This window comes from Oncorhynchus mykiss, chromosome 3, assembly GCF_013265735.2.
Source record: "Oncorhynchus mykiss isolate Arlee chromosome 3, USDA_OmykA_1.1, whole genome shotgun sequence".
NCBI lineage: Eukaryota > Metazoa > Chordata > Actinopteri > Salmoniformes > Salmonidae > Oncorhynchus > Oncorhynchus mykiss.
This window is the reverse complement of record NC_048567.1, coordinates 9,515,132-9,527,012: the sequence shown is the minus strand read 5'-3', so window position 1 is coordinate 9,527,012 and position 11,881 is coordinate 9,515,132. Positions and strand designations below refer to the sequence as shown.

At 46.2% G+C, this 11,881-nt stretch overlaps 1 protein-coding gene across 2 annotated transcripts; it reads left to right on the top strand.

Moving 5' to 3' along the window:
- Positions 1-1,699: 1,699 nt before the first annotated feature.
- Positions 1,700-11,105, top strand: LOC110508594 (NADH dehydrogenase [ubiquinone] flavoprotein 1, mitochondrial-like). Of its 2 annotated transcripts, none has more exons than XM_036968185.1 (11): positions 1,700-1,958; positions 2,245-2,356; positions 2,491-2,573; positions 2,817-2,987; positions 5,445-5,628; positions 6,584-6,773; positions 7,098-7,310; positions 7,388-7,554; positions 7,651-7,732; positions 7,929-8,074; positions 10,754-11,105. In XM_036968185.1, exons 2-11 carry the CDS (start codon positions 2,246-2,248, stop codon positions 10,847-10,849), a joined length of 1,443 nt encoding a protein of 480 aa, XP_036824080.1. In that variant the 5' UTR covers positions 1,700-1,958; position 2,245; the 3' UTR covers positions 10,850-11,105. The 2 variants fall into 2 exon arrangements, with proteins under 2 accessions (XP_036824080.1, XP_021444903.2); XM_021589228.2 differs by having other exon boundaries at positions 1,700-1,997.
- The last annotated feature ends 776 nt before the right edge of the window (positions 11,106-11,881 follow it).

The window sequence follows — 11,881 nt, the reverse complement described above, 5'->3', positions numbered from 1 at the left end:
AAGGTCCTCTGTTGGCTATTCTTCCTCCTTTTGCATTTGTTTTGCACAACACATCACACCCTGAAAAGGTACTGCAATAATACTGGCACATTCCATCCTCCGGGGGAGAAGGAAGGGATCAGAAAAGAGACAGACCGAGCCTTTCTCTCTCTCTCTTTAGAGCACAAGACAACTGTCGCACCACCCGTAGCCGTTTCACACTTTCAGTTAAAGAGATAAGCATCAACTGCACTTAGGGAGAGAACTGTGTTGTTGATTCAACATGTACTGTATGTTATTGTGTTATCTGTCAAAGCTGTGTGTATAAGTCACAGATAGGCCCTTTGTCTCTAGGAGACCAGCGACCATCAAGCGTGGCCCATTGCAGGTGTAAGGCTACTTTGCTTACAGATAATCAACTATTTCTTCAAAGTCTGTCACTCTTTAGGTGATAGTGAGTTATGTTCTTTATTTACAACTATTTATGAGGGCTGTAACTCTAGCCTGAAGCTTATGTAGCTCTAGCAGACTGGACCTGTGTGTGCTATCCATTCCACGCTATTTAGACTTTCCTTGTTTCTGATTTATTTGCACTAAAATATTGAGAGCTTTTAATTTTTTTTTGTTTCACCTCCTTATCCATTCCATGACGTCACTCAGTATCGTTTATGATTGTAAGAGAAGATATCTGTATATTGTTCCTTCAATTCTTGATAATAACATTGGTCTATATTCTTTCTACTGCGTAGTGTAATAATCATGATAAGAGATTGCTATGTAAAGGGGTGAAGCTGCCTTGGACTTTTGGTTTTGTGCTGCAACTATTCTCAGGAAATCTTGAGCAATGCACTAAGTAATTATGCAAAATTGTGGGGGAGATATGCTGTGTATATATATATGTAGCCTATGTATGTTCATACATGTGTCTGAAGAGGTAGTGACACCTTTCACTCAATAGTACGGTTCCAATATAACACCTTGTACCACATGACTATGAGGAAGTCAGATAAAAGCAAATCGAGAAATAGTAGATATCCATTTGTATGGTAAAACATGTACAATGTTGTGTACATCAATTGACACCAGCCAGTCACATACATTGTGCTGAAAGTTTTTTTTGTGCTGAGGGGTGTTGCTACCAGCATTTAGAGAGCTTGGTGAGTGAATGAGAGGGAAACATTATGCCAGCTGTGAAGCGTGGTGTTTCTATGGAACTGTATGTAGTTTTATTTGGCTTTGGTGAAGGGATCTGGGGTCTGTTTTGAATAGAGACACCACTATCAGGGATACATTTTTGTCTTTCCGTTTTTAGTGGACCTTCTGTCAGAGATATTAATTCATTTTCCCATCATTTGTTTCAGATCATGTAAAGAAAACAGATAAATAAACAAAGATCTATCCCTGTCTGTTTGTGTTATTTATTTGTTTGACACTAGTGCATGGTTCCATATCCATAGCTGGTAGCCTAGGTAGGCCTAATGTATTAGTCTACAGCCTGTTTCCTACTGTATTACATTGTAGAAAATGAGTTGTAACTTCGATCTGTCATTTGGTCTCTGAACGTTTATTTAGTGCATTTATTCATCCGATACAAGATCAGAGCCTAATTCCCAATGCAATAGATTTCCCACAGCAAAAAGTACTAAATTATAGTAGATTATTATTCACGACAAAAGTTCATGCACTGAGTAGGCCTAACTTCTTCAGCTGCAGTCTTTCACACACTGTACCCAGATTCACTTCTGCGGATGATGCAGGGAGGAATGTCAACCAGCCTCGACACGGGTGGCTTTGGGTTGACGCAGGCAGACGGAACGTCATAATCCAATTAGCAGCACTAGTTGAGTTCGCTAACCCAACTAGCTAGCCTGGACAACAACCGACTGAACTGCTAACGAAACTGAACGTTTTGTCATTTTTGAGACAGCAGTGACCAAGTCTGGGAGAGAAGCAACAACCCAAAGAGGGAAACCTTTCAGGTTAATCAACAACATCATTGGTCATCTAATGGCAGGAAGGTGAATGGAGATTAGTTAGCGAGAACATTTTTAGCAGTTAAATTAGCTCAACTAGGCTAATTTATCTGGACCAGCAAGTGCGCTTTTAAAAATTTGTTTGGCCAAATTTACATATAATAAGATGCCATATGCTGATATCTTACATACAACTTTATTCAAGTATAGATTGTTAAATGAGCACTAGGGCAATAACTCTGTAGCTGGCTAACTGGACTAGCTTTGCTCCAAACAAAGTTCTCTGTTCCAGGATGCTGACGCTACGTCGGATGCTAGCGAGCACAGGTGCGCACTCGGCCGCGGCGCAGCAGTGCGTCTCGCCTCATCTGGCCCAGCGCTACAGCACCGCAGCAAAGCAACAGGTAGCCTTCTATCACCTAGTGTAGTTTAAAACTATTTCTGTTTTCGAGACTAGGCTACAGCTGCCTAGGTCTCCATCTAGCCTATTATCGTTACATAAATTATTATATGTCTGTGTGTTTATCTGGGTTGCTAGGAGAATCCAAAGAAGACTAAATTTGGGCCCTTGAGTGATCAAGACCGAATTTTCACAAACTTGTATGGCCGTCATGACTGGAGGTAGTAACATCCCAAACGTAACATCACTCTGCGCATACACACACTGGATACCATCAATTCTATGCACATATAGTAGTACCCTTGCCCTCTTCTCCACCATCCATAAAGTCTCCTTGTCCCCTTCCCTCAACCTACCCGAGAATACATGATATGTGAAAACGATACATACATCAGGTACATAGGAATTATTAGGTGAATGTGGTCTATTTAAAACGGGATCTATATTTCCCATTGTGTCCCCAGTCTGAAGGGTGCTCTGCGTCGGGGTGACTGGTATAAGACTAAAGAGATCCTCCTGAAGGGGACAGACTGGATCCTGAATGAGGTCAAGGTGTCTGGTCTGAGAGGGAGAGGAGGAGCTGGCTTCCCCACCGGCATGAAGTGGGGCTTCATGAACAAACCCAGCGACGGCAGGTAAGAAAGAGAGAGATTGAGAGAGAGAGTGTGTGTGCATGTGCACGTAACAGTGGCGGTTGGTACCATTTTTGTATGAGCATGGCCTTATTTCTATTACAGCATATTGGATGACTGTCATTCATATTCCATTCACCCAGCTCAATGTAACATCGATAGGTTTAGGCTACTACTTTTTTTATTTTTATAATATGTTTATTATTTTCCAATAAAAAATCAAATAAAAAAGTCAGCAATACTAACAATGACATTGATTGTACTGTTGAATGGGATGGCCAATGTAGAGGACAAAACAAAACTTAACTCACACATACACAAAATAAAACTAAATCCTATTAGGTGGTACATGTATAAGAAGACAGCATATAGTCATTACAAGCAGTGTAGTTAAGCCAAAAATAAATATTGAGTGGAGTACAGCACAGAGTAGCAGCAGATCGTCAACCCAGTTATGAAGCGGGACTAGACCATTTATCCAGTATCGGCTGCCATATTTTGGAAAACAATGGACTTCTATTGGAGGTATTGTATCGAATCTTTTCCATATGTATTACATTCCCTAAATCCCGTAACCACATTTCAAAGGTAGGTACAGTCTCCAGTTTCCAAAATTGCAATATGAGCCTTTTGGCTAATAGAGTACAAAGAGAGACAGCTTTCCCTTCGTGGTTATTCCCATCAACTGTACCAAACAGAGCGGTCAATGAGTCTGGGGCTAGAACTCTATCAAAGGCTCTAGATAAGTAACCAAAAATGAGAGCCCTGTAAACATGTAACTTAGGACATGCCCAGAATAAGTGGGTCAACTTCCCCTCATCCTGCTTGCACCTCTCACACAGTGGTGAGGTGTCCAGGAATATTTTATGCAGTTTCACTTTTGAGTAATGTAACCTGTGTATCACCTTACACTGTACAAGGTTGTGTCTGGCATTCACTGAACTGTGGTTTATATTCCTGAGAGCTTCTACCCAGTCCTCATCTGAGATTTCTGACCCAAGTTCTTGTTCCCAAGCCCTTTTAATGGATACCTCTATGTGTGCCTGTAGCACATCATACAGTCTAGAGACTGACCCTTTTGAATGGGGTTTTTAGGCTACTACTTGATACTCAAATTTTCTCTGTACCCATTATGAGATTGCTACAACCTAGTCTATGAATAAAAAAGTTTACAAGGTACGCTAGGTGAACAGGTCGAGAGAAATTTGAGTAATCAAGGTGACAGACATTGATACATTCAATACCGCCTTGTACACTCTTGTCTGCATCTAGCTGATCTAGGGTGTAATAATTAGTCCAACAGTTCACACACAAACACAGTTCACTTTCATAGCAGCCACATACAGTACCAGTCAAAAGTTTGGACACACCTACTCATTCAAGGGTTTTTCTGTATTTGTACTACTTTCTACATTGTAGAATAATAGTGAAGACGTCACAACTATGAAATAACACATATGGAATAATATAGTTACCAAAACAGGGCTAAACAAATCAAAATATATTTTATATTTGAGATTCTTCAAAGTAGCCACCCTTGATGACAGCTTTGCACACCTTCATATCCTAACCGCTAACCACCTACATCGTTTGGCACCATATTATAACGAAATAGTCAATATAGCCACTAGAACTAATGTGTTAGTAAACCCGCTACAATCATGCAATACAGTGTACAGTCAGCAAGGAGTTTAGTAGTTACACCTGCGGGCCCCAGTGGCAGTAAATTAATAAAACCAAAAGCTTACCTTGACTTGGAAGAGTTCCAGTGTTGGATAGCCAGCTAGCTAACGTAGCATCCCTCTCTGTTTGAGCCAGGTGTTTGAGTAGGTAGCTCAAAAGTGAGAAAAAACTATATATATCTATCTCTCTCTCTTGCCTCTCATTCACTTTTGAATAAATGAATTTGTTCAAAACTGTTCAACTATTGTCTTTCTCTTTGAGTCAACTACTCACCACATATTATGCACTGCCGTGCTAGCTAGCTGTAGTTTATGCTTTCAGTACTGGATTAATTATCTGATCCTTTGATTGGGTGGACAACATGTCAGTTCATGCTGCAAGAGCTCTTATAGGTTGGAGGATATCCTCCGGAAGTTGACATAATTACTGTGTAAGTCTATGGAAGGGGGTGAGAACGACGAGCCTCCTAGGTTTTGTATTGAAGTCAATGTGCCCAGAGGATGACGGAAACTAGCTGTCCTCCAGGTATGCCTTTGGCTCTACTCTACAGAGTGCTGTTGAGGCTACAGTAGACCTTCATTGCAAAACATTGTGTTTTAATAAATTCTTTGGTGAGGTGAATATATTTAGTATAGTTGTATCTAAAAAGGACAACTTTTTAAATGTTTAACTATTTACATTTTTCTGAAATTCACTGAGGACGATGGTCCTCTCCTTCCTCCCCTGAGGAGCCTCCACTGGTGTGTAACATACAGTATATGTGTCTGTGTATCTCAGACCTAAGTACCTGGTAGTGAATGCAGATGAAGGAGAGCCAGGGACGTGTAAGGACAGAGAGATCATGCGTCACGACCCTCACAAGCTGGTGGAGGGCTGCCTGGTGGCTGGGAGGGCCATGGGAGCCCACGCCGCTTACATCTACATCAGAGGAGAGTTCTACAACGAGTCCTCCAATACACAGGTCAGTTCTACAACGAGTTCTCCAATACACAGGTCAGAGTTCTACAACGAGTCCTCCAATACACAGGTCAGTTCTACAACGAGTTCTCCAATACACAGGTCAGAGTTCTACAACGAGTCCTCCAATACACAGGTCAGTTCTACAACGAGTTCTCCAATACACAGGTCAGAGTTCTACAACGAGTCCTCCAATACACAGGTCAGTTCTACAACGAGTCCTCCAATACACAGGTCAGAGTTCTACAACGAGTCCTCCAATACACAGGTCAGTTCTACAACGAGTTCTCCAATACACAGGTCAGAGTTCTACAACGAGTCCTCCAATACACAGGTCAGTTCTACAACGAGTCCTCCAATACACAGGTCAGAGTTCTACAACGAGTCCTCCAATACACAGGTCAGTTCTACAACGAGTTCTCCAATACACAGGTCAGAGTTCTACAACGAGTCCTCCAATACACAGGTCAGTTCTACAACGAGTCCTCCAATACACAGGTCAGAGTTCTACAACGAGTCCTCCAATACACAGGTCAGTTCTACAACGAGTTCTCCAATACACAGGTCAGAGTTCTACAACGAGTCCTCCAATACACAGGTCAGTTCTACAACGAGTCCTCCAATACACAGGTCAGAGTTCTACAACGAGTCCTCCAGTACACAGGTCAGAGTTCTACAACGAGTCCTCCAATACACAGGTCAGTTCTACAACGAGTCCTCCAATACACAGGTCAGAGTTCTACAATGAGTCCTCCAATACACAGGTCAGTTCTACAACGAGTCCTCCAATACACAGGTCAGAGTTCTACAACGAGTCCTCCAATACACAGGTCAGAGTTCTACAACGAGTCCTCCAATACACAGGTCAGACTACCTGCTTAGACTGGTTGGAGTCCTGTCCTCTCCTGTCTCCTCCACAAACGAGCACACACACACTTACAGTATGTCCTGTCCACCAGGTGGCGATAAACGAGGCGTATGCAGCAGGGTTGATAGGCAAGAACGCGTGTGGCTCTGGGTACGACTTTGATGTGTTTGTGATGCGGGGGGCAGGAGCCTACATCTGTGGGGAGGAGACGGCCCTCATCGAGTCCCTGGAGGGCAAGCAGGGGAAACCCAGACTCAAACCACCCTTCCCCGCTGACATAGGTGAGGAAATTACCTACCACCTTTGGATTTACCTAAATCTCACCAAAAAATAAACTATCAAAATAATGATAATATGGTCTACCAAAACCCTAACAGAAAAACCACATGATTTCACATGTGGAAAATGTGTAGTTTCATGTTATCACATGTTGCTTTACATGTTTTCACGTTATCACATTAACTTGGTTCATGTGATTTTTTCCGAAAGGGAAGTATACATTACATTTCTGACAGTTCAATTGTTTTCTGTAGACTATACTGTGAAAATAAATGCTCTTCTTAATGACTTTCCCTCAATGTACCACCTTGTCTTTGGGTCTCCAGGGGTGTTCGGATGCCCAACAACGGTTGCTAATGTGGAGACGGTTGCTGTGGCACCTGCTATCTGTCGTCGAGGTGGAGCGTGGTTTGCGAGCTTCGGGAGAGAGAGGAATGCTGGGACAAAGCTGTTCAACATCTCTGGTCACGTAAACACTCCGTGCACAGTAGAGGAAGAGATGTCCATTCCTCTCAGAGAACTCATAGACAGACACGCAGGTGTGTATTAGTGTGTATATTATTGGTGCTGCTGATATTTGTGCGCCTGACCCTCCCCTCGTCTCTGATTGGTGCAGGAGGTGTGAGGGGCGGCTGGGACAACCTACTGGGAGTGATCCCTGGAGGCTCCTCCACACCCATTATCCCTCGCTCTGTGTGTGATGATGTCATGATGGATTTTGATGACCTCGTCCGCGCAGAGTCCGCTCTGGGCACCGCCGCCGTCATCGTCATGGACAAATCTGTAAGAACGCACTCACACACTCTATTTACTTTATATTGATGAACATTATATTTCAGACAAATCAAACTAAACAAATAGTTGCATCTATTCCTCCAGACTGATGTAATCAGAGCCATCGCCCGTCTGGTTGAGTTCTATAAACATGAGAGCTGTGGGCAGTGCACCCCCTGCAGGGAAGGTAAGGAACTACACACAGTCTTGATAATTGAATGTCCACGGGTTTTGCTCCTACATAGCTTATTGCTCAAACATAAAACCCCATCCCACTTCTGATAATCTGATATCTGAGTGCCACAAAAATGACTGGGTGGATAAGTTGATCTCATCTCTCTCTCTCTCTCCCTATTTCGTTCTAATCCCCCGCCCCCCACCAGGAGTGGACTGGATGGATAAGATGATGTGGCGGTTTGTGCGTGGCGACGCGGCCAACTCTGAGATTGATATGATCTGGGAGCTGAGTAAACAGATCGAGGGCCATACCATCTGTGCCCTGGGGGACGGGGCTGCATGGCCTGTACAGGTGAGACTACTGGGGGACGGGGCTGCATGGCCTGTACAGGTGAGACTACTGGGGGACAGGGCTGCATGGCCTGTACAGGTGAGACTACTGGGGGACGGGGTTGTATGGCCTGTACAGGTGAGACTACTGGGGGACGGAGCTGCATGACCTGTACAGGTGAGACTACTGGGGGATGGGGCTGCATGGCCTGTACAGATGAGACTACTGGGGGACGGAGCTGCATGGCCTGAACAGGTGAGACTACTGGGGGACGGGGCTGTATGGCCTGTACAGGTGAGACTACTGGGGGACGGGGCTGTATGGCCTGTACAGGTGAGACTACTGGGGGACGGAGCTGCATGGCCTGTACAGGTGAGACTACTGGGGGACGGGGCTGCATGGCCTGTACAGGTGAGACTACTGGGGGATGGGGCTGTATGGTCTGTACAGGTGAGACTACTGGGGGACGGGGCTGTATGGCCTGTACAGGTGAGACTACTGGGGGACGGGGCTGCATGGCCTGTACAGGTGAGACTACTGGGGGACGGGGCTGTATGGCCTGTACAGGTGAGACTACTGGGGGACGGGGCTGCATGGCCTGTACAGGTGAGACCTCTGGGGGACGGGGCTGCATGGCCTGTACAGGTGAGACTACTGGGGGACGGGGCTGCATGGCCTGTACAGGTGAGACTACTGGGGGACGGGGCTGCATGGCCTGTACAGGTGAGACTACTGGGGGACGGAGCTGCATGGCCTGTACAGGTGAGACTACTGGGGGATGGGGCTGCATGGTCTGTACAGGTGAGACTACTGGGGGACAGGGCTGCATGGTCTGTACAGGTGAGACTACTGGGGGACAGGGCTGTATGGCCTGTACAGGTGAGACTACTGGGGGACGGGGCTGCATGGCCTGTACAGGTGAGACCTCTGGGGGACGGGGCTGCATGGCCTGTACAGGTGAGACTACTGGGGGACGGGGCTGCATGGCCTGTACAGGTGAGACCTCTGGGGGATGGAGCTGCATGGCCTGTACAGGTGAGACTACTGGGGGACGGGGGTGTATGGCCTGTACAGGTGAGACTACTGGGGGACGGGGCTGCATGGCCTGTACAGGTGAGACTACTGGGGGACGGAGCTACCTGGCCTGTACAGGTGAGACTACTGGGGGACAGGGCTGCATGGCCTGTACAGGTGAGACTACTGGGGGACGGGGCTGTATGGCCTGTACAGGTGAGACTACTGGGGGACGGGGCTGTATGGCCTGTACAGGTGAGACTACTGGGGGACGGGGCTGCATGGCCTGTACAGGTGAGACCTCTGGGGGACGGGGCTGCATGGCCTGTACAGGTGAGACTACTGGGGGACGGGGCTGCATGGCCTGTACAGGTGAGACTACTGGGTCAGGTTAGTTAGGAACAGGTGAGACTACTGGGGTCAGAGGTTAGATAGGTGAGACTACTGGGGGACGGGGCTGCATGGCCTGTACAGGTGAGACCTCTGGGGGATGGAGCTGCATGGCCTGTACAGGTGAGACTACTGGGGGACGGGGCTGTATGGCCTGTACAGGTGAGACTACTGGGGGACGGGGCTGCATGGCCTGTACAGGTGAGACTACTGGGGGACGGAGCTGCATGGCCTGTACAGGTGAGACTACTGGGGGACAGGGCTGCATGGCCTGTACAGGTGAGACTACTGGGGGACGGGGCTGTATGGCCTGTACAGGTGAGACTACTGGGGGACGGGGCTGCATGGCCTGTACAGGTGAGACTACTGGGGGACGGGGCTGTATGGCCTGTACAGGTGAGACTACTGGGGGACGGAGCTGCATGGCCTGTACAGGTGAGACTACTGGGGGACGGGGCTGCATGGTCTGTGACTACTTGGGTCAGAGGTTAGTTAGGAACAGGTGAGACTACTGGGGTCAGAGGTTAGTTAGGAACAGGTGAGACTACTAGGGTCAGGTTAGTTAGAAACAGGTGAGACTACTGGAGTCAGGTTAGTTAGGAACAGGTGAGACTACTTGGGTCAGAGGTTAGACAGGTACAGGTGAGACTACTGGGATCAGAGGTTAGACAGGTACAGGTGAGACTACTGGGATCAGAGGTTAGACAGGTACAGGTGAGACTACTGGGGTCAGAGGTTAGACAGGTACAGGTGAGACTACTGGGATCAAAGGTTAGTTAGGAACAGGTGAGACTACTAGGGTCAGGTTAGTTAGAAACAGGTGAGACTACTGGAGTCAGGTTAGTTAGGAACAGGTGAGACTACTTGGGTCAGAGGTTAGATAGAAACAAGTGAGACTACTGGGATCAGGCTAGTTAGGAACAGGTGAGACTACTGGTGTCAGAGGTTAGACAGGTACAGGTGAGACTACTGGGATCAGAGGTTAGACAGGTACAGGTGAGACTACTGGGATCAGAGGTTAGACAGGTACAGGTGAGACTACTGGGGTCAGAGGTTAGACAGGTACAGGTGAGACTACTGGGGTCAGAGGTTAGACAGGTACAGGTGAGACTACTGGGGTCAGAGGTTAGACAGGTACAGGTGAGACTACTGGGGTCAGAGGTTAGACAGGTACAGGTGAGACTACTGGGATCAAAGGTTAGCTAGGTGAGACTATTGGAGTTGGAGAAACTGTTGAAGTAACACCCTGACCTCCTCTCCCTTCTCTGTCACTCCACCCTTCTCTTCCTTGTTTAGGGTCTGGTTCGCCACTTCCGTCCGGTCATGGAGAGCCGCATCTCGGAGTACCACAAGAAGAACCCTGCCAGGGAGGCTGACATTGAGATGATCTGAGACTAAACTCCCTGCTCCTAACATGCTGATCTTATCACTCCTCACTTCAAATCATTTCCATTGCTCAATGACTGCTTCCGTTTTATTGGGTATTTACTGTATGTTAATGAACCTAGCACCTATTCAATACCAACCCACTTTGTTTGTTTTCATGTTGTTATTGTGTTCATGTATTTATTCATTTCATGTATGTACTTCAGATGACCTCTGAATATACAAGGAAAGTGCACACACTAATAAAGTTCAATCAATCTGGTCTTGATTTTGTTGTTTTCTGTAGCCTACTCTATACTTTTATCAGCTACAAACATCAAGAGAAGACGAGAGGTGAGTCATTTTACATCATGTTTAATGACAGGTTGTGAGAGGAACATTTGGGTGGATGCCTGTAGCTACCCAATGTGGACATGTGAGTTAATGCATGTACAGGTGTGTAAACAGTGCCTGTAACTACCCAATGTGGACATGTGAGTTAATGCATGTACAGGTGTGTAAACAGTACCTGTAACTACCCAATGTGGACATGTGAGTTAATGCATGTACAGGTGTGTAAACAGTACCTGTAACTACCCAATGTGGACATGTGAGTTAATGCATGTACAGGTGTGTAAACAGTACCTGTAACTACCCAATGTGGACATGTGAGTTAATGCATGTACAGGTGTGTAAACAGTACCTGTAGCTACCCAATGTGGACATGTGAGTTAATGCATGTACAGGTGTGTAAACAGTACCTGTAACTACCCAATGTGGACATGTGAGTTAATGCATGTACAGGTGTGTAAACAGTACCTGTAACTACCCAATGTGGACATGTGAGTTAATGCATGTACAGGTGTGTAAACAGTACCTGTAACTACCCAATGTGGACATGTGAGTTAATGCATGTACAGGTGTGTAAACAGTACCTGTAACTACCCAATGTGGACATGTGAGTTAATGCATGTACAGGTGTGTAAACAGTACCTGTAGCTACCCAATGTGGACATGTGAGTTAATGCATGTACAGGTGTGTAAACAGTACCTGTAACT